At 37.7% G+C, this 23,808-nt stretch overlaps 2 protein-coding genes across 8 annotated transcripts in view; one reads left to right on the forward strand and one right to left on the reverse strand.

The window, feature by feature from the left end:
- LOC584067 (AP-3 complex subunit beta-2) overlaps nucleotides 1-6,827 on the reverse strand; it is a 46,075-nt gene extending 39,248 nt beyond the window's left edge. Inside the window, exon 1 of the mRNA XM_030976685.1 lies at nucleotides 6,336-6,827. Within this exon, the coding sequence (XP_030832545.1) occupies nucleotides 6,336-6,503 (168 nt within the window). The 5' untranslated portion in view covers nucleotides 6,504-6,827. The remainder of the gene's footprint in view (nucleotides 1-6,335) is intronic.
- The window catches only part of LOC584093 (secretory carrier-associated membrane protein 1), a 36,824-nt gene that overhangs the window by 2,297 nt on the left and 10,719 nt on the right, over nucleotides 1-23,808 (forward strand). For 3 of the 7 annotated variants that reach the window (XM_030976678.1, XM_030976684.1, XM_030976680.1), the window contains exons 2-6: nucleotides 16,558-16,638; nucleotides 17,244-17,369; nucleotides 18,309-18,417; nucleotides 19,234-19,362; nucleotides 22,051-22,216. In XM_030976678.1, the coding sequence (XP_030832538.1) occupies nucleotides 16,558-16,638; nucleotides 17,244-17,369; nucleotides 18,309-18,417; nucleotides 19,234-19,362; nucleotides 22,051-22,216 (611 nt within the window). Of the gene's footprint in view, nucleotides 1-6,961; nucleotides 7,286-16,557; nucleotides 16,639-17,243; nucleotides 17,370-18,308; nucleotides 18,418-19,233; nucleotides 19,363-21,080; nucleotides 21,247-22,050; nucleotides 22,217-23,808 lie in introns of those variants that run through there. The other 4 variants (XM_030976682.1, XM_030976683.1, XM_030976681.1 and 1 more) reach the window with 3 other exon arrangements.

Below are 23,808 nucleotides of genomic sequence, written 5' to 3' on the forward strand. Positions count from 1 at the left end.
TCCTGAGAGCTGATTTCGGGACACTGGGTCCCGATCGGTGCGAGGCCGTCGGGACCCGGTTTATAAAAGTCCCGACATGACTCAGGCCTACTACGTGTATTTCCTTCCGGGTTTGATGTGTGATCGGCTAGCCATATCTTCATTCACTATGTGTAATTGACTTCCCTTTTTATTCTTGCGCGGTCCGAATGCATATTTATGCACAGATGTTACGCGATGTAACCATGGTTTGGACTGAGCGGAGCGCACACCTCCCTAATTAGCTGATCCGAAAAACGGGGGGAAGGGTATTTTCAAACTGTAATCCTTTGTGATCCCTGGGAGCTAGTGAAAAAAATAAATGTATATTTCTTAGGACTGGGACTAATTATCGATCGGGGCGTCATATCTCAAAAGTGGCAAACCTCAGAGTTAGCCAGGACACAATGTTTAAATCCCTGTTTTGACCAAGATATTTTTAGAATTCCGAGATGACGCCCATTTTGAAATATGGGGATTCACCTCCAAGGCCTTAAATTTCAATATTTTTAGTGCAAGCCCATTTTGCTGTAGGTCACATTCCTATATTACAGCACAAATGGGAAAGGGCACAAAAAATCTCCAAGGCCAATGAGAGGGGCATTGAGGCCAATCAAAGGGGCATCCACTGCCATGTCCTTGGTGGCTTTGGATTAATTTAAGCCCTGCCTGCTCTTTCATATTACACCTCATTTATTGAGTATCACCTTCAGGATCACAAAGAATAAAGGTTTGAATCTCGATTTAAAAAAAAAAAATTGACCAATTTTGCATGATTGCGCAATGCATGAAGACTGCATAGGTGCAATCTCTGTGGGAATAATTTTAGCACACAACATCGGGTGCGCAATCAAACACCCTATTGATACTCAACATTTCAAACACAACTAAAATATAATTATTGTTTTTAGATCTCCGTACAGGCAACAAAGTCTTGCCAATAATTATTGTTTTTAGACCATACAGAGATCTAAACACAAAAATTATTGCCAAGACTTTGTTGCCCGTACGAAGATCTAAACACAAGAATTATTGGCAAAACTTCCTTGCCCGTACAGAGATTTAAAAACAATAATTATTGGCAAGACTTTGTTGCACGTACGGAGATCTGAAAACAATAATTGTCGGCAAGACTTTGTTGCCCCTATGGAGATCTAAAAACAATGATTATTGGCAAGACTTTGTTGAACGTACGGAGATCTATAAACAATAATTGTCGGCAAGACTTTGTTGCCCCTAAGGAGATCTAAAAACAATAATTTTCGGCAAGACTTTGTTGCCTGTACTGAGATCTAAAAACAATAATTATCGGTGAGACTTCGTTGCCCGTACAGAGATCTAAAAACAATAACTATCAGCAAGACTTCGTTGCCCCTATAGAGATCTAAAAACAAGAATTATCGGCAAGACTTCGTTGCCTTTACGGAGATCTAAAAACAATAATTTTCGGCAAGACTTTGTTGCCCCTATGGAGATCGAAAAACAAGAATTATCGGCAAGACTTCCTTGCCCCTACAGAGATTTAAAAACAATAATTATCGGCAAGACTTCCTTGCCCCTACAGAGATTTAAAAACAATAATTATTGGCAAGACTTTGTTGCCTGTACGGAGATCTAAAAACAAGAATTATTGGCAAGACTTTGTTGCACGTACTGAGATCTAAAAACAATAATTATCAGTGAGACTTCGTTGCCCGTACAGAGATCTAAAAACAATAATTATCGGCAAGACTTTGTTGCCCCTACAGAGATTTAAAAACAATAACTATCATCAAGACTTTGGTGCCCCTACGGAGATCTAAAGACGATAATTATTGGCAAGACTTTGTTGCCCCTAGGGAGATCTTAAAACAATCATTATCGGCAAGTGTCTGGATTTCTGTTTGGAAAATTAGTCTGACAATCTGACATCTTTGGTTTTAAAAACAGCATTGTTACCGGTTACTATTATTATTATCATTATTAAATCAGGGCCTTCAACTGCTACTCAAAGTAAAATTGCGTGAGTTTTCAGAGACGGATCTGGGATGCTTCTTCTTCTTCTTCTTCTTCTTCTTCTTCTTCTTCTTCTACAGTAGTATGGTGGTGGCAAAAAAAATTCAATTAAAAAAAAACATGGCGTCCCATGCTTACAGGCGAATACTCGAAAAATGGGACGGTCCCTGGCCAGTATTCGGGTATTCGCCTGTAAGCCTGGGAGTGTATTCGGGTACCTCATTACATGCTTACCGGTATGCAGTATGCACAGCCTTTAATAATCTTCACACCTACATGTATAACTTTTGGTGATGCTGCCCTCAGTGTTCATTCTTCGATGAGGGTAAAGGTCATATTTTTGTGGATGGTCTGTGTGCGCTCTATAAAGCCATATTTCTCAAGGGATTTTTTTCAAATTTTGAATGAAGGTGTAGCTTGTTATAATCTTCAAGCCTATAGATTTTGGCAATGCTGCCTCCAGTGTTCCGTCTTTTATAGGGTCAAAGGTCATGTATTGATAGATGTCTCAGGTGCACTCTAGTGCACTCTAACTGCATCATTTCTTGAAATATTTCTTTCAAATTGAGTATGTAAGTGTATGTTGGTCAAATCTATGCACCTATAGTTTTGGTGATGCTGCCACCAGTGTCCCTTGTTTTATAGGGCCAAAAGGTCATATTTTGGTGGGTGTCTACTACATGTAGTGCATGCTCTGCAGGTCATATTTCATAGCGGATTTCTTTCAAATTTTGTATGGAGATGTATCTTGGTAAAATCTACACATCTACTTTTTTGGGCGATGCTGCCCTCATAGTTTCGTCTTTTATATGGTCAAAGGTCATATATCTTTCATGCGCCCTAACTGCCACATTTATTTATGGATTTATTTCAAATGTTGTACATGTATGGAGGTGTGTCTTAGTACATCTACACATCTTTAGTGTTTGGTGATGCTGCCACATATGTGTATCATCTGTTATAGGGTCAAAGGTCATATTTTGGTGGCTGTCTTTTGTGCGCTCTAACTGCCACATTTCTTGACAGATTTCTTTCAAATTTTCTACAGAGATGCATTCTATTCTGATCTACACACATATTGTTTTGGTGATGCTGCTCCTAGTCTTGACAATAGTCTGAGCCACTAGTGGCGATCTCTACGTCATCCTTTTGTTTCAGGGAGGGTAGAGGGGATCTTTGTCTCTCCTTCAAACATCAAGATGACACTAAATTGCTGCCACTGCCGGGGGATACATTCGCATTGTGCGGCAATACAGATTGCGATATAGATTGCGATATTTCTAGTTTGAATATTGAAATACAGATTTTAGTTTTACATTGTAATTTTTTAAGAAAAGAAAAAATGGCTGTCTGCCCTAACAATAAAGAAGACGACATGCATGGCTGATCGTCAACGAAACGGAGTTTGTTGGTGTTTGCTGCTATGACAGGCAGCCAGTGAAAGTGAACTTGTTTAATAAAATTTTTGGAAATGCAAGCATTTCTTTAAACAAATAGAACTTTGTTATTCCTGGCTCATTTTCCCTCATTGAGGTGTCATAATTATGAAAGGGCAGAAAATGAACTTTCTGGAAATGTGATTTTCTCTTTTAAATTCAGATACAATTCGCCAACTGACTTTTCGGTACCCTTCCTCTAAATTGTTTTTAGTCACCCGTGCATGAAATATGCATCATATGAGTTGCATCAAGAGAAAGAGGAGGATCTACATGTAAGCTTTACAAATATGTGTCATTTATCAATTTTAATTGTGATTAAGTAGGCTTTTTGCCAAAAAATGAACTAATTAACATTGAACACTCTCATTTTTGTTTTTCTGGGACGCATGTTTTGACATGTTGATGAATCAAACTTTCATGCATGTTTCAGATAATCCTTGCTACACATATTAAAAGTCTAGCAATGTCAGGCTGCATGTGTGCTCTGCAAGTTAATTGTTAACATTGCTCTGTAGAGGGAAGCATACACTGTATCCATGTAGACTATGAACTGCTGCATATAAAATGCATGTAGATTTCATCGTACTTCTAAATTTAAAAAGATAATGATAGGCCTCATCATGATATTATAATTAGATGACGCTGACAATGCTGCTGATGATGATGAGGATAATATTCATGATAATAACGATGAAGATGATTATAATAATAACTTGTGTAATAATGATCATTATGATAAAGATCATAATAATGATGATTGTGGTTATGATAATCAATGACAACAGCAACTAAAATGTTACAACCTCCACAAAAACGAATATTTATATAATATCGGATGCCGTAATTGAGTAGTACATGTACGTGTACATGTCAGATATTGCATACTGCTCATGAATATTGTTCATGATACATGTTCTATGAGTTATGTGTGTAATTTTCAAAGTATGAAGATTTAAGAATTTATTTTTTACCCCTTCAACTTTTCTTACTACTGTGAATTATCCTTTATTGTACTATTTTATATATTTTTTTTTTTGCTTCAGTATTGATTTGTTTTACCATTATGTTTCTGCCTACCGCCCCCCCCCCCCCTCCCCGTCAAGAAAAATATAAATAATGTATAATAATGTAAACAACAAACACAAATGTGTAAGGATTTATCTTGATTAATCCTGTGATGAAATAATGATTATGATTATTTAAAGTTCAACACATCAAGACTTGTGTCTAGAGCTTGCTATCAAAACATGTTTATTGTACAACATACTGTAGCATACACATGTACAGTGTACATGATGCATTGCACACACAGGCACATAATCTTTCATTATTTCATACAACTTTGATATTACAAGGGCACATGAAGCTGAGCTACACATATGAATGCCTAGACTGTGTACAAAGCACACGCATTCCACACACACTCACCCCCGCATGTACTGTAGATGGTGTAATAATGCTCAAATCATCCTTTATTGACAATAATACTCAGTATTACAATCATGGGTCATACATGTATATTTGTAGTATTGGGAATATGTAAATTGTAGCTGTGGATAAGCTTTGCTATTGACATCTGCTTCAAGACCATTTTGCCCTTTTCATACTGCAGACGTGGCATGCAAATTAAACAGATTACAATGTTATTATTTGTACTTGATTGACAATGACGCTGTGTCCCTTGATATGAATTTCAATGACAGTACATTTTATGGACATGTTTGAATGCAATGCATGTGCACTTTCATGTAGGCTGACTGCTGACACTTTATCTATACATTACATTTATTGCACATTTTACATCACAAGTTAGATAAATAGGAAACAATACTTGCTCACTGTGGTGTCATGTTCAAGACATACAGTCTGTCAAATATGAAAAATAAGATGAGTTAATATATGACATGTAAACAAATAATCAAAGGGGTAAATAAAGATGAATATTTTAGCTCAATGAAAAGATGAATAAATAAATACATGTAAATAAATAAGTAAATAAATGACAAAATTGAATACAAATACTTAAAAAGAAAAAGAAATTACTAAATAATGGTCTCAGACAGAATGAATTGTTTGTTTGAAAATGTATTTCTTTTATTTCATTTTACAAGCATTGTATATACATGTATCACACAAAAAAAATGTGTTTGAATGTTACATAAATAAAATAATTAAGACCGTGAAAAGGCAGTCCACAGAGTTGAAAATTTCAGTTCTACATGTATTTATGATTTATGTGGCCTACATGCCCCAGCAATTTAAAATGTGTAACCACTAACCGCGTTGGGTTAATTAACAAGAACAGTCGTTCAGAAAATACATAAGGTCTACATCATGTGGATTTGCAACTTTCAAGGTCCAAAGTATATATATTTCTGCTGAATAAATAGATTGGAAAAGATTGCTCGTGTACTTAATGTACACCTGTACATGTACATGTACCTGTAGGATTTTCTCAGCGTGTTACAATCATATGAAATTAGCTATGAAAGTGATGCTGATACAGCAATAGATGGAAATGAGTTCAAAGGAAAAGAAAAATGAGCAAATATTTCTGTGCCTGTCAGAAGGGCATGATCAAATTTCTAAATAGTTTTTGCTGAAGTAGCAATACCACCGCCAACTGTTTTAACAATGGACTGAAATGTGAGATTCCTAGATTTAGCCAAAGAGCAATCAGACTTTCAATTGCATTGTTCTTGCAATGTTATTATTCATATATTATTTGTTGTCTGCACATTGGTTTGCATCCCTTTTTTATGAAGTAATTTGTGAGGGAAATATTGCAATGCAGTCAGACTACAATACAAATGAATTTAAAAAAAAGAATATCATGAGAAATTGTAAAGAACTTAATTTTTGAGAGTGTACAGTTGTACCTACCCTGTGCATAGCTGCCTCTACCCTACCAGGTATTGCAACTACTTTCTCAGGAAGCTTTTTAATCACATCCGCCACGTGCACCGTCCCAAACTTGGCAGTAAAGGATTTGAGCATGTTGCCCCCTCTCGACTCACGAGGTTCCCCCATCAAGTTCTTCGATCGAAACATTGCTGTGGGTTTTCTCTCAAAAACAGGCACCTTTCCTGTTGAAGTCTATTATAGTGAAGTATAGGTTTGGAGAGCTGTTCATAAGCTTCAGAGTCAAAGAGAAGAGGTGGATCAACATATATTCACTCTCTCTATCTCTCTCCCTCTCTTTCTCTTTAGTCTCTCTTTCTGTCTCGATCACACCAGAACTTGTGTCTCTTGGCACAGCTGTGTTAGCTAGCGAGGACTCAAAATAACTCTATGAGTAGCCTTCTCGTGATGAGTTGATCTGACTGTAGAGTGTGTCTTACAATAATGAGTGTACAGACATATACACTACCTGCATTTCCCTCCCCATATGGAATCATACACCCTCATCATTCTGAGCATGTTATGCTAGTAGAAAGCCTAGAAATAGCTACTGGAAAATGATGATAGCCGCTGAGCAGTGGAGCTTGTCCTAGCCTACATTTCAGTGACTATCTTGTCTACTTGTGCACGCTGTAAGAGCAATACGAACGTGGACGACCACCAGCATTTGTACAGGGTTACCCTGGTACCATCACAAGCGTGTCTTATTACAGGAATCATCAACTTTTATGGAGATTGAGAGTGTCACAGTAGGCTGCATTTATAGCCCTGCAGTTATTTGGCCTCTGGACCTCACACTCGTGATCCGAAACATGAGGATAATATGAAACGATACAAGGACTTTAATAACAGGAAAGTGTTTTGATGTTTGATTTCACTTTCTGTCTGACATGGAACCCTCGCAAGCTTTTGAATCATACTGGTGGCAGAAGGTATGTTTGTGTTAATTGTACTTTGTACTTTTTTTTACTTTGTTTCGTAATCTGTATCTCAGTGTTTTGTTTCCTTTTCACATAAAACCAAGCCGAAATTGTCAAAAGAAATATATTTTAATCCATCATGTGCAATTTGTTTCCCCCGAAGCTTTCATTTTTATGCACGGACTATTAAAGACGTAACTTTTTTAGCTTTCACAAGAATTATGTCTAGTCGGTTATTATAAGTACCTGTACAGTATATACATGTACTGTACATCAAAACTTATAATGACAAAACTGTCTTTGAATTATAAAATATTTCATTTTCTTGTAAAATTAAAAAGTCCTCTATTCTATTGTGCACAAAAAGTTTGGGTACATTTTGTACATATACTGTACATGTAGACCTTCATGTACAATTTGAATAATGAATTATATCCTTATTATGCTGGTACTCTACAATGTATGTACATGTACATGTATGTCCAGGAATTTACAGTAAGCTACAATGTAGAGTGTACTTTTGAGCTTATACTTGTAGCAGTTGTATGCACATCAAATGATTCATTTGGCAATTTGGCATATATCAGGGAGAAAAAATGGGGGGGGGGGGGGGAGGGGCTACTTTTCAAGCTTGCTTGCATGAAAATAACACTCTTTAATTTGTTTTGTATTGAACTCTCTGCAAATTTTGGGGGGCTTTTTTATGACTTTTGGGAGCTCTTTTTTAGCATATTGGGGGCTAATTCCTCTGAGCCCCCTTTTTTTTCTTCTTCACTGATATATATCTTGTATTTGTAATTAATAGAGGTCATTACAGTATAAGAAACTTTATTTTGATAGCTTTCAAAACAACTTTCTGTTTATTAAATTTCCATTGGCATTTTCAGTATTAGAGAGAATCTGAAACTACATGTAAGAGGCACTAGTTACAAATTTAAAGTAGTATTAACGAGAATCTGAAACTAAGAGGCACTACAAATTTAAAGTAGTATTAGCACAAGCCTCCTCCATTCCATCACTCCTGCTTTATATGCCTTTAATTCTAATCCACAAATATCCTCATCATAAACCTTGCACTCGCATAGACCAAAATCAATATTCTATATTTTTGATGCCATGCATGAGATACAGCTGCAGTGTATCATGAATATTCACAGCTGCTCAAGGCTGCCTGTTAGCACACTATTTGAAATGCTAATAAAGAGATGCGTGCAATCCCCATTGGGCATACACACGATAAGGTGCCATTCCAGTAGAGCGTGCCGCTCGATCGGTCGTGTATTGGTTGTACATGTCATGTACGATGATTTTATTTCGCTGTCGTGCTTGTTACCTTCATATAATTTGATTTGATCATTATGCAGACTTTGAAATTTTCCAGCATAAGGACTTCGCATCCGATGTCTGCATCTCAAAATTGATGGAAGGATAGATGTTGTTCTTGTGATTTTTGTTATTGATTGCACAGACTGCTATATAGTGCTACAAGCTCATCAATGTCCCTGATGACATTTACTCTGATCAACTTTACATGTAGGCCTATATGTATACAGTGTATGAGAGCCGACTGCAGAGGAGTGCATCCTCATGATGATGCGTGATGTTTGTTGGAATTTGACCAAATTCAGAATAGAAATTGTTTGACTGACGGATATATTTATTTTCGTTTACATCAACCATCAATATGATTGGACAAGAGTATATAGTAAGTTTTGTGTCATGTATTTTGATACAGAAAAATAAGGTTTCCTTTGATTCTCATTTTTTACCTGTTTCTGTGTTACTTACCGGTTTACATACCGGTAAATATGTACATACATTCAAACCCTGTTTTGTGACCACCTGTATAGAAAGACCACCTGCCCATATAGACTGTATTTTCCGTTTTCCTTGGAAAGTGTTTCCCATTGAAATATGGATGATTACAGGAACCTGTACATTCATGTACATACAGTATGCACACTTTAAAGGCCACCCTCTCACAAAGACAGCGCCTCTTCTCTCCTAAGAATGGTCATGATCATTCAAGTTTCACTGTCTGATGATCAGTTTCAGTCGTGAAAAGGGAAATTGGAATGAAAAGTGTTAAAGATGAAGTTGAGTTCTGGTCATGCGATTGCATTGTGAAAGAAACGGTGTGGAACCGACCAGAAAAGGTTGATCATCTAGCATTTGTGTGTATTGCAAGGTTCTGGAATCATCAAAATGATAAGAAATTTGGTGCAAGTCTTGGTAAAGTTACAGACACTTGCACAGAAAGATGTATATGGGACTACACGAACACGTGGCGTAAAAAGCTGGCCCCCCGATTTTTACGATGTTACATGCATATTTAGAATATGAAGGCATTTGAAGAGCCATGCTTTTCAGGGAACATGTCTTAAATGATGTTCTTCCACACTTGCATAATAAGAATGAGTAATGCTCACAAATTATTTTCCACCTCTTCCCAGAACTCAACCTTCTCTTTAAATACAAATGTTCTCATATTGACCTACAATGTACATGTACTGTACATGTGCCTGGTATTTTTGATACTGTGTATATATGATTTCTGATTTTTGTTTAAGAATCTTAATTAAGAACTCCCAATTGAGGCTATCAGTAATGTCTGTCTGATGTGTCGATGTTCTTAAATATGATTATGAAGGTAATATATAAATACCAGTACAAATGTTATTTCTTGGGGTGAGGTTTCCTTTATTGAATTCATGTCTTCTGCAGTGTAGACTGCTCATGGTGTATTGGCAATCATGTCATATGACACTCTGATCATATAGTGAGTCATACTTCTTACATACACTGTACAAAGAGTTGAGTCCTTAGTCATAATAGTGCGATTATCTATGCATGACAAACATAGCAGAATATTAACCAGGCCGTCGGTGTGCTACCTGTGTGCTGTATGGAATGAAGTGCGCATGAAAGCAATTGATCTCCTTGAACAGTAGGCTTTGGATGTCATCATCTTTTATGCAGGACGCTATAGAACCATTTACACTGCCCCAAAAGCATCATTCTTGGGGACTGCCATTTACACTACTGGAAAATACCCATAAAAAATGTTGGTGTTTGTTCACTCTGTTTTGGGGGGTAGATAGTGCGCATGCACGACTTGTCGCTGCTCTACATGTACATGCACTCGCACGGAAGCAAGGAAAGTCACATGACCAAAAAACAGGAATCATTCACCAATGTTTTGAGAGCAATGACTAACAACTTTCGACAAAATATAGGAATGTGAGAAAAAATCAATGATTTTTGCTTGCAGTGTAAATGCAGCTTTTGTCTAGTTGTTCTGACCAACCCCAGTTGAGGGGATACAATGAAATTAAAATATATCTCTTAACAAATCAGCACCCCAAAAAATAATTACTGTAATGTAGATTGAAATGAGATGATGGTTTTGATGTTTAAATGTTTGCCTACATATTCAAGTACAGACCATTTTTTAATACATTAAAAAAAAATCTGTTGAGATTTGAGATCCAGAACGGTTGTTACATGTAACTCTATGCTAGAATGTATTTCTGATACCCCTTTCAAACTGGCCTGATTTTCATCGGATGCATCCGGACGCATCTGATGAAACGGCCTCTATGAATGCTACAGAAGAGAAAAAGCTGATTAAATAGCCGATGAAAAGAAGAGAAATAGGCGATTAAATTCTCCTGCTCAAGAGCAGGAGAAATTCTCATTCTATCGGTGTCACACCGATGAAACAGCCACTGTGAATGCCTTCGGGAGAAAACAGCGATTAAAACACTGATTAAAATGGCCTAATGTCGCAGTGTACGCGCGCTTTATTGTAACCAGCTGTGTTTGTTGACTCTTTGTTGAACGTGCTGCATGCCAGCTAGATGGGGCGTGGGTTTAATAATTACGTAATAATTCTTCACTTCCGGCAAGGGCTCGCCACAGCGAGTGAATTTCACCTGCAGTATGAAAGCGACAGCAGGGAAGACGGCGGTTTCACCTTTGTTTACATAAGGAAAATTTAATCTGTATTTTCATCAGTGTGACTCTGATAGAAGCCAGTATGAAAGCAGTATGACTCTCATCAGCTACATTTAAAGCGGAATATTATTATTAATTATTACAAGTACAAACAAAATAGATACATGTACATGTAAAACAGATTGATAAGCAATGCAAATATTGGCTGTAGAGAACCAGAAGAGGAACAAGCAATTACATGGAAAAAATATATAAGATAATGTCCCTTTTGACTGTAAACAGATGATGTTGGTTTAGTCCATATCAGTTCAGAGATTTCTTTTGTTCTAAATCAATCAGTATTCCCTCCTCAAATTGGTTACAAGATATCTTATTTTCCACTCCATCACAGTTTGGAAGAAAGAAAACTGCAAATTCCACTGAAAAATTGCCAATTTGTGCGCAAAAATAGTGATTTTATATGTACACCGCATTGCCAACTTAAAGACTTTAATGATTTGTTAGTTAAAATAGTTCTTATTCGTGAAGGGCACAATGCACACCACATTGCCAACTTAAAGACCTTAATGATTTGTTACAGTTGATTTACATGTAGCTCTTATTCGTGAAGGGCACAATGTACACCGCATTGCCAACTTAAAGACCTTAATGATTTGTTACAGTTGAATTACATGTAGCTCTTATTCGTGAAGGGCACAATGTACACCGCATTGCCAACTTAAAGACCTTAATGATTTGTTACAGTTGAATTACATGTAGCTCTTATTCGTGAAGGACACAATGTGCTGCATTCTGAATTAAAAGATGATACAAAAATATGTGTAAAAGGAGACACTGTACTTCTTTGGGTTAAAAATAAACAATGCTCAGTGAGCCTCAGTCGGTATGCATCGATGCTGTACACCAAAGCTCTCTGTCTGCTACTGAAATCCGTCCACCATCATAGAGGATTGGGAATGCTAATTCTGACATTTCGGAGTGCCTGCTTCCCAAGATAGGAATTAATGAAGTACCACAAGCTTCCTGCACAGCTTCATTATCAGATTTAGTGACATTAACAATAATGCCAAAAACAGTCAGAATTTAGCAAAAAATGTATGAACAATACACTCTAAATGGGGGTGTGGAGATTTGTGGGGTGGAGGGGGGGGGGGGGGGGGGGGGTAGTGGGATTTTTTTTTAGCAGGGATACATAGCAGTATGGAGAAGGTAGATGGAGGCCTACTCATCCCATATCTCATTTAAGGGAAATCTGACCTACTCTAGAGGAAAGCAGAACAATCCATGTGGTAGAGTGATGGAAATTTGAATGAAATCAGACAAAAAATGAGAAAGTTGTTATTTTTTAATCAAGTTGTACTCACAGTAGGTATGGGCTTTTCAATTTGGCCGAATCACAAATGAGACGTCTCTGTGATGTAGTGGCAGTCAACTTTAATATAACCCACAAAATGACTTTACAAAATATTATTTCTAAAAATGTGCGACTTGGGAGGGGCTATTCTCTTTAAAGGACCTTTAATAATATGCTGTCCATAGGCGCATTTATACTGTCAAATACCTCATTTTGAAAAGTCGCGATGTTTCGTGCACCCGGTTACACTTGTGCTGAAACATCACCGACGGAGCTGTTCAGCGATGTTTTAATAATAATAATAATAATAGTGGCTACTTGTATAGCGCACAGGTCCACCTTTCGGTGCTCATGGCGCTTAGAAAAGAGTACATGTAACAGGCATAAGAAAGAAAAAAAAGAAAATGGCGTGTTTCGGTTGGTAATGCGCATGTGCAGTCTTCCCGACCTTTGACCCCGGCCTGCTATAAGATTTTTAGCGCGCGCAATTTCCAGCTAGCGCTATAGCTAGCTAAATAGCGATACATCCCATGCGCATGCATGCGATATGTTTTGTTTATCTCGCGTGTAGTATTTGAGGCAAGAGTGGATAAGTTACGAAGTACGGACTACGGCTGCTGATTCAGTTTTCCCAAATTCAATCGAAATCTAGTAGTAAAAACGATATGGGAAGGTTAAGAAAATCATCGTTGTTAATTGTTAATTTCATGCTTTCACTCATTTCTCTGAAGCCCTTTTCCCCACGTTTGCAGGGACGCTTGGAAGTCTGGTGGAGGACTGAGCTCTCCCTGTCTCCACATCGAAATCAAGAACTTCATCTCATCATCAGTCCAATGGGAATTGTTCACTTCCATATTAATTAATCTAACAAAACACTCAAATACTACTACTAGACAGATATGGCCAGACGGGAATAACGAAGATTGAATAAAGGATGAGTTAACGGAATTGGAACAAACGGAGCTGAATGAACGGATAACACGCGCGACGATGGAAATGCTATAAATATCACACGGGAAGAACGTGGTTTAAAAGAGCGCGGGTAACAATCCGGAAGTGCCGGAAGTCACGTGCCTAACATCGCGATGTTACAACTGCGAGCGGTTATACTTGCCAAACACGCCAAAACACGCCAAAACACGCCAAAAGATCACACTTCGTTTTGGAATGTTTGGGGCTTGGCATGTCTGCCGGTAAAGCGTAGTTGCCCTTGGTAACATCGCGGCCAGGCTCCGGTTTGGCATTTTTTGGCGTGTTTGGATGACAGTGTAACTGCCCCTCATAACATATTTTGAGTTGTGCCCCAAGGGAGAAGGCACTTGGGAGAAAAACAGAAATTAATTATTTTTTTGTACACAACAAATACATTGTAGGAGAGTTATCCAGGACTGTGTCACAATCCACTGACCAAACTGCCAGCTTGAGATTATTTTAAACTCCATAACTTTCTTATTATTGGTCAGATTTATTTCAGACTGCGTATCTTATTTTTCTGCTTTCATATGAATAAATTTATTACAAGGGTAGAATTGCCCTTTAATAAAATGTTACGGTATGTGTACATGTACATGTACTACCAGGGCTCAAATTAATTTTTTGCCCACGGGGGCTCTTCCAAAAAAAAAAGAGCCCCCGTGAGCCTTCTCACGGGGGCGCTTTTAGTGCTGACGGGGGCTCTTATTTTAATACAAATTTCCATTGAATTGGTACCCGTGAAACTCCTTGGTATTTTATCATTATCATTTATCTAAGTCGGTATTTTTCCTCTTAGAAATTTACTTGTTACATAGCTGTTATTGACTTTTATCCCCGTGAGGACATTTTCTCCATTTCTTCCCGTTCTGCACATAATTTCCTCCTCATTATTCGGAGCAACCTTATTTACATTCTTTCTTTACTTTTAGTCTTTACCATATCCTTCCAAAACAGAGGGGCGGATCAAGCTTTTTGCTAAGGGTGGGGGGGTACCCCAAATACGATGTGGAGCATCGTCCACGAGCCGCGTAGCGGCGAGGCGATTTTTGTTGTTGCTATTTTGAACCCCCGTAAGTGGTGTTTTCCTGGCATCTACTAACATGCGGATCATCGTCCACGAGCCGCGAAGCGGCGAGGCGATTTTTTGGTGCTTTTTTGAACCCCCGTTAGTGATGTTTTCCTGGCATCTACTGACATCTACTAATACTGTGTAGGTCTGGACACATGATAGCATTTTTCTGTGCACATCACATTTTTCCTTGGCAGCGTAAGGGGGGGGGGGGGTCAAACCCCCTAAACCGCCTAGATCCGCCCCTGCAACATCTTATGCCTTCTTCCTCTTCTCAATATTGATTTACTGGTCGGGTTACATTATTTGCTGGTCTTTAAGAATCACCAGATTTCAGAGGATTCAAACTTTCACAACGAAAAACTTCTCCATGTTTCAGTCCTTGCGCGATTGTCGATCACCAGCTCCAGCAGATATTGGGCGTCAGCGTGCACACCGGTACTACCAGCGCAGTATAGCCACTGTGCTGACGGCCGCACCGCGAGCTTCCGTTGTTTGTATCGGGAATACTCGTAGAGATGGTAGAGAAAGCGCCATCTAAGTTCTATTTCATTGGTTTAAGGTTTGAAAATTAATACTCAATATTGTGTTAAAGTTATATCAGAAAAGATAATCTTAATTTTATAATTCCACGGGGGCGATTTTTAATTTTGCAATCGCCCCCGTGAGCAACCTGACGGGGGCGATTATGGAGCTCACGGGGGCGAATCGCCCACCGCCCCCGTGTATTTTGAGCGCTGTGTACTACACATGTTTCTAATTAAACACTATCAGAGGCATACAGTTCATAGCATATTTTAGCTTTTTGAAATCTCAAATTGGACAGGCTCATACATGTACATGTACTGTATAGTAACATGTTTATTATTCTTTAGTTTTTCACATTATAGTTTGAAAGCAAAATTCCATTCAAGTTAGTCACATGACATGTACTTCTCACCATAGGACATTTCCATAGTAAAATGTATTCAAGCTTCAGGGGGAACGAAGTGTCTGTGGAATCGCTGTCAAGTGAGATAGTTTAGCACTTGAGTGTGAAATCTATCCACAAATGTTTGTAGCTGACACCCTATCATCCATCGAATGTGGAGAGGTACAGGAAGTAACAAAAAGTGACTTAAATCCAATTATCCAAACATGAATTGGTTATTTGCTCAGCAGTGGGTTCTGGATCTGTAAATATAGAAATATACCCGGTACAGATGAGAAGAAGTGTTGTAGTCGATTAGTTTAAGTACTTGACTTGTAATTCAAAGGTTGTGGTTCGATCCCTGACACAGCACTAATGTCCTTTGGCAAGGCATCAATCTACATTTGCCACTCAATACCAAAGAGAGAAATGGGGACCGGGTAGGATGACAAAAGCATTTGTGTTAGTTATTGCCTATGCCCTCACACTGACCATATGGTAGGAATACACCCCAGGGAGTGGAGATGGTGCACATTGTGCATGAATAAATCCGAGTACTGGGGTAATAATATTTGCAAAGCGCTTAAAGACAGTAATTCCGTATTTAGTGCTATATGAATCCATTTTATTATTATTACACTGAATGCTTGCTTAGATTGTACATGTATATGTAGAATGAGTATGGTAATGATATGAATTAAAGAGTACCATGAATGATGAATGAATGTAGTATGGGGGGGGGGGCTACAATGTGGTTAGAGCTTAAAATTGTATTCAAATGATAATTATTTCAATAGAAGTGAACAAAATGTAATCTGTTGCAAAATATTTGTGAAGCTTATGCCTTGTACATGTGTACGTATGTTCAATGTACTACGGTATGTCTGTGTTTTTGCCTTTTTGGTAGTTTGTAACATGTACAGTAGACAGTGGCTCTTATAAAGTGTAGTCATAATATTGTTTTTAGTAACCCTTAGTCATCCTTTGTGATTTCTTTGTTTCTTAACCCCCTCCTTCAGGATCCATCCGTTACCGAGGCAACGGCAAACACCCGAGGTGGACTGGAGGAATTCAACCCTTTCGAAGACACAAATAAACAGGTGTCTAACTTTCTATTACATGTTCCCCCCTTATCCATTTTATAATGTATGATGCATGAATGTCCCCTTCTTCTTCTTAGTCTTAGTACAAGTTTGTATCTACCAGTAGATAAGTCATGCTTTCTTTGGTGTACATGATTTACATTTACATGTGTTCTTTACCTTTTTCCAAGGAGTGTTTAATTTCAATAGAAAACTTGATTAATTCTTTGAGTGTAAAAAGAAATGTACATGTCATACATGTACATGTCATGATACAGTGAGAAATGCTTCATATAATTATGTTTTGAAAATTGAAAGTATTACTGGTATGTTGATGTAGAACTTGCTTCTGTAATACATGTATGTGCTCAACATTGTGTGTGCATATTCCTACTACACATTCCATGCCCTTTAACTTAATGATCTTGCTACTCTACTCTGTAATCATTTGATTAGAATGTGCGCATTGTATTGTCCACACTGACCTTGCTACTTGTTTACATAAATATTTAACTCGTGAATCGTTTCATTGGAATGTACCTACTGTACCATACGTATTTCTGTATGTAAATGAGATGATTAAATCTGTATTTTAAACATATTAGTTTATTTCATTTCTTTAGCAAACTCCTGGTTCAAAAACAACTCCAGTAGCAGCTCCTTTACCAGTCAAGCCTCAGCAACAGCCCGCCGTGATGGCACCTACGTCGGAGTTACCGCCGGCCTATACACAGTCAGCTGCTCAACCAGTGAGTATGATGATAATTTGACAATGACACCAACAACGATGATGATGATGACAGTGGGGATGATGATGATGATGATGATATTGATGATGATGATGATGATAATAATAATATTGATGATGATGATGATGATAATAATATTGATGATGATGATGATGATAATGATGACAACGACGACGACAACGACGATGATGATGACGATGGCGATGAAATTGATAGTGGTGATGATATCCTTGTGATGGCACAAACATCAGAGTTACCTCCATGGTATGCACAGTCAGCTGCCTAACTAGTGAGGAAGAGCAAGAGAAGGATATAATAGTGATGATGATGATAAGGATGATGATGATGACGATGACGATGTCGAGGATGAGGATGATGAGGATGATGGTGGTGATGGAGATGGTGATGGTGATGATGATGTTGATGATAGCTATGACGGATAGTGATAAAGACATGGGGAAAAAATTAGAAGGAAGATGTGATTGCTTGAAAGCTGAGATAACCTGTCTCAAATAGGCCAATCAGGCTTTTGCCTGAAACATTAATTTTCATTTCTGTTATGAGTATCATTTCCACTTGAGCTGTACTCGAGATGAATTGTTGGTGGCATGTCATTTGCCCTTCAGTAGAAAAAACAAGATCCTACTCAACTCAGAAATTCGAAAAAAAAGGAAATTTTAGTTATTTAGTTAAAGAGCAACAGGCAGAGTTTTCCAAAAACAATACATCACAGTGATATTACCAATTAGCCAATTTGTACTTCCAATTTGTATTAGTGATCTCAAATTTAAAATATTCTTAACTTTTATGCTGTTAACCTGATGTCCTTCCTAGCTGTCACCATTTTGTGCTTTCTTATCAGAGTGACTTTACAATCTAGATTGGATTTCTTTCCGATGAATAATCCTTTTTTGCCCTTTAATCTGCATGTACATGTAGGCTGTAACTGAAGGTGCAGCAGAGTTGCAGAGGAGACAGGAAGAGCTAGAAAGGAAGGCCGCTGAGCTCACAAGAAGAGAACAACAAATGAGAAGTGCACAATACAACAGTAAGAATTAATATTGTATTGTACTCATCAACAATGAATTCATCATAGTAATTTCCTTATTAGAACAAGAAAAATCAAACTTCAAACTGTTGGAAGATTAAATGTTTCTATTCTGCATCGTTCATTGTCAGTTATTAAGAGTCGAGGAGAAGGATGATTTGATAATAATTTTGATTTTTCATTAATGAATATTTAAAATACGCCGGCGAATCCCGACTGTTCAGTAAAAACCATTCAACATGTCTATAAAATTTAATGCGACTCCTACCCACCCCCTCCCCTCCAAAAAAGTCATATTTAACTTGTTTCACAAAGATGTGAACCTTTAATATCATATTTAGTATGATCAATGCCAATGTGAGCTGCATTTTATTAAAGGCTGTGATGCATAATGTTGACTAGGAGAATTGTACACTGACACTGTGATACAGAAATAAATGTTTTGTTATCACACTAGTTATTATGTAGAGGTGTTGTGGTCTAGTGGATAAGTCACCCGACTGCGGTTCAAATCCTAGCCCGACACTAATGTCCTTTGACAAGACGTTAATCTACATTTGCCCCTCTCCACCCAGGTATTAAATGGGTACTCGGTAGGACGCAAAAGTTAGTGTAGTTTTCTCCGCATTGTGAGCATCTGTAACATGAAGCCTGGCTGGAATGCTCCCCAGGGAGTGGAGAATGTGCATACATCGTGTGCGGGCAAGCCTGAATCCGATGACTGGGGTAACAATATATGTAAAAGGCTTGGAGACATCGTTGGATGTAAAAGCGGAACATTATTATTAATGAATCATGCCTTTACTTTTGTCTTAGCACGAGAGAACAACTGGCCACCGCTTCCCAAATGGTTTCCACTCCAGCCTTGCTTCTTTCAAGACTTTGCTGTTGACATTCCCTTGGAGTTCCAGAAGGTAGTCAAACTAGGCTACTATCTCTGGATTGGTGAGCATTAGTACTTCATTTTATCATGAAATATTATTAAATGATGTTCAGGGTGCTATATGAACTTTAAAAGATCTTTGTTCCCCAAGGCTTAGGTGTGTAGAGGAGTTCAGAGTTGTAATTGGCTGTGTACAATAACTGAGTTCGTAATTAATATAATTACTGTAATAACCATTGAGACGAATATTCGTTCAAGCTCATGAGAGTTATGTAATCAGTATTCATTTATGCACCGACACTACATATATCTGATACACAGGTGAAAGTATTCTTCTCAAGAGGCAAACAAAAGCTATTCATGAAGGTCCTCCATCACTCGACAGTAATTATTCTAAAATGCCCAAGTGGGACGTATCCATCGTGTAAAAGATATGTGGATATTGTGGAGGAGCTATTTACGAACTGGCTTATTCATTTTCTAGAAGGTATCTACAAAAATTGGATATTAAATACTCCACTTATTAGCTTTATCCATTAGATGTCAATGTTTAAGAGCCATGGGGAAATATGACTGGGGTATTACTGGGTTAGATAGCATTTAATTTACCAATACGCATGAAGATTGAAGAATTAAAAAAAAAGAGTAAATCTTTGACTCAGAGATGTTGTGGAATGAAATACCAGGATTATTTCTAGCACTACTTTTGGGATAGCCTACATGTACTCATTCTTACTTGTGTAATACTCGATACCTATTTTCAGCTCTGATTAGTGATCTACGTCCAATTTCATGCTCTGTTTGCTGATTGTTTTTCTATTAGGAAAATTAAAGTTATGCTAAAACGAAATGCAGGAATAGATTAGGTAGCATTAAATAGCACCCTGTACATTTATTTGATTTGACGTAGTAACAGGTTATTGCTGACATTTATATACATGTTTATCGATTCTTGCACTTAAAAAGAGAACATAACTGCTTTGTGCCTAACTCACTGTTTAAAAAAAACCGTGAAAGTCTCTTTCAAAGTATACCAGTATTCAGTATGTACAAATGTACTTGGTCTTTATGATTTTGTCAGGAAGATTTGAAGTGGGGTATGACATGTGCAGAACAAAATACTATGAACAACAATTTATTGTAAATAGTTGCAGGGCTCTGCTTAACTGGCAACTACGACATCTATGTGTACCAGAAAATCAAAGCTGAGCAGATTATTGCTGAAACTACCAAAATCCAAGAGGAAAATGATACAAAAAGAAGTCAGGAATATATAGAAATTAATGGATCATTGTAGGAAAATGGCCATGGATTGTGTTTCAAGATGTGATTGATAACATGGTAACATCTAAAGCACAATTCAGACGAGATGATCTTTTTTAATAGTGATGATTATGATAAAAAGATTATTGATAATTCTCTTTTACTTTTCGACAAACATTTCGTGTTATAAGTTACTGTTCGCGATATTGTCGTTTGTTGTTATTGGAAAATTAGCTTTGATAATCAAGTAATATGTGTTGTCTTCACAACAGGCCAACATTTTTGTATATACAGTCAAACCTGTCTATAGCGACTACCTAAGGGAAACGCAACAAGTGTTCTTTGTAGACAATGGTCTTTGTAGACAGGTACCTTTAGTACATGTTTCAATGAGAAACTATTCTCAAGGGAAACAAAAAATGTGGTCTTTGTAGACAGGTGGTCACTAAAGCAGGTTTGACTGTACTATTAAAACCCTTTCTCAATGAAGCATGTGCCATATACTTCTCTCTCCCAGCGTATACACTGGTTTTGCTACTGAACAGTATCTTTGCTGTGGTTTACCTGGGCGTCGCAGGGGGTTCAAGTGCGGGAGTGTGCTTTGGTCTAAGTCTGGTAGCACTCTTCATATCAACCCCTTGTTCATTCGCCTGCTGGTATAGACCAATGTACAAAGCGTTTAGGTAAGGTGATGCTGCAACAGGCATTCTCACAAACACATCCCACCCATCCGCTGACCACACATGCAGGACAAAACCATCGTTTCAATCTCAACATTCTGTATTCAACGTCAAGCATCTGTGGGGTTTAGCTTGTTTTTGTTTTGTATGGAGATCATTTCTGTGGTCCTATTTTCATTTTACAGGTACTGTCACCTTTCGTCATGTCATTGGAAATCAAAATAGCTCATGTCTGCATGACATTAAAACATCAACCAATACCCATGAAATGTTGATTTAAAAATCATTGCCTCAATTTTTATGTGCGAATATTCAGTCATTATCATCAATACTCTCTTTTCTCCATTTCTCCTCTCTCACTCCTCCCATCTCTCTCTCTCTCCTCCCATCTCTTTCTCTCTCTCCCCCATCTCTTTCTCTCTCTCTCCTCCCATCTCTCTCTCTCCTCCCATCTCTTTCTCACTCTCTCCCATCTCTTTCTCTCTCTCCTCCCATCTCTTTCTCTCTCTCTCCTCCCATCTCTTTCTCTCTCCTCCCATCTTTTTCTCTCTCTTTCCTCCCATCTCTTTCTCTCTCTCTCTCTCCTCCCATCTCTTTCTCTCTCTCTCTCCTCCCATCTCTTTCTATCCTTCCATCTCTTTCTCTCTCTCCTCCCATCTCTTTCTCTCCTCCCATCTCTTCCTCTCTCTCTCCCCTCCCATCTCTCTCTCTCTCTCTCTCTCTCTCTCTTTCTCACTCCCATCTCTCCCATCTCTCTCTCATCCATCCCCGCCCCCATCTCCATCCCATATTCTTCACCTCCTCCAGCCTATTGGCTAGTACTGTTCATCAACCTGTGGATGAGCCTCGCCTACTTTGCCGGTATTGGGGGATCAGGAGCGGGGCTCTGTTTTGGATTGGCCATCCTCTTTATGGTCCTACATACTCCATTTTCCTTCGTCTGTTGGTTCCGGCCATTATACAAAGCTTTCAGGTATTGTTCATTAACGTTACACCTTCACAATTCAAATGCATTATCAAACTTCAAACCCATCACCATTTGTCATTGATTTTTTTAAAGCTTTGTAAAGTGAAAAATGTAGTTGATTACTTCATACCTATCAATTTTGAAATTTTGGGGTACAGAAGCTTGAAAATGCTGTAAAAAGGAAAATTTTGTTAGATTGATTTTGATTAGATTGATGTCTACTGAGAAAATATGTGTAGGTTACAAGACACAGGATCTTGTCAAGTTTATTTTTTATTTGTTATAATATACAAGGAGGAGCACCCAAACCTTCATCTTGCTTTAATCTTGTCCTTCACCAAGGACCTTTCTTGTAAAGAGGTGATTCTATCTGAACCAATCATAATCCTCCATTTGCTGAAGTGTGCATTGACTTGGAAGAGTGGGACCAAAACCTGGGAGCACTACACTATCAGACTGTGATCCGATTTTTGACAAATTTGCAATAGCACCTGACGTGAACTTCAAACTTGTAAAAATCTTACTTATCGAGGATCTCAATGGTCACCTCACGAATAAATTCTAAATTTCGATTGATTTCAAGCTTTATTGGAGGAGGAAGAGCTAAATTAGCTCAGAATCCTAGTTGCGTCAGACCAGGAGTGCGATTGTCTTCGATTAGTAGCGGCTTTGGGTCTTTATTCTGAATAGAAAGCTTAAATGCACAAAAATTCTGGTTGTAAATGGTACCATTCAAATCATGAATACTAAGTTTGTTTAGATTTCTGTATCAATTTCTTCAAAAATCGGATCGCAGGAGGAGCGTAAAAAGTGCATTAGGCATATGGTTGAAGGTTTGGATCAATCCAGCTCTTTATAATATAGGCCCCTGGTCATTATTATCTTAATGTTCTCTAAACAAAGTTGAAACTCAGAAATCTCTATATTGTAATCTTTCAGTCCCAGTGGTACTCTGTACTTTTAAGCATCCTTACCCATTGCATAGGAGGCCTAAAATGAATTGAATACCTGGTAGAAAAAAAAATCATTAATTTATTTCAGTGTAATTTAATTGCTTGTGATGTGATTAAATAGTTATATGCACTGTGCGTGTACATGAACATTATACATCTACATCTAAATCCACATGTATGATCTGTCATGAAATTACGTATCATTTCATTATTTGTAATATGAAAAATTAAGAAAATCACATTCATGGCTTTTAAGGTATTATTAGAGGTTTGTTCATGGACCATGAGGCAGCATCTATATATCAACTTCATTATCACTACGATTTGAATGAACCAGTATAATTTCATAACTGTTATTATTATTTGATAAGGAAGATATACCCTTTTGATTGATACAAAGAAAATGAACGTCCTACTTGTATGCAAAACGAAATCTGTCTACATGGACAAAATATCTTATTGCATAATTTTTGTTAACATTTTTTTTAAACGTACATGTACCTGTAATTAAAATGATAAAAAATATACAAATATAAAAAATAAGAAAAAAAAAAGCTCCAAGAGATCTGTAAAGGAAAATGAAATAAGAAAAATTGAGATGACTTATTGACATACAGGTAAAATTGATGTGAAATTGGAGGTTAA

This window comes from Strongylocentrotus purpuratus, unplaced genomic scaffold, assembly GCF_000002235.5.
Source record: "Strongylocentrotus purpuratus isolate Spur 01 unplaced genomic scaffold, Spur_5.0 spur5_scaffold_9, whole genome shotgun sequence".
Lineage (NCBI taxonomy): Eukaryota > Metazoa > Echinodermata > Echinoidea > Camarodonta > Strongylocentrotidae > Strongylocentrotus > Strongylocentrotus purpuratus.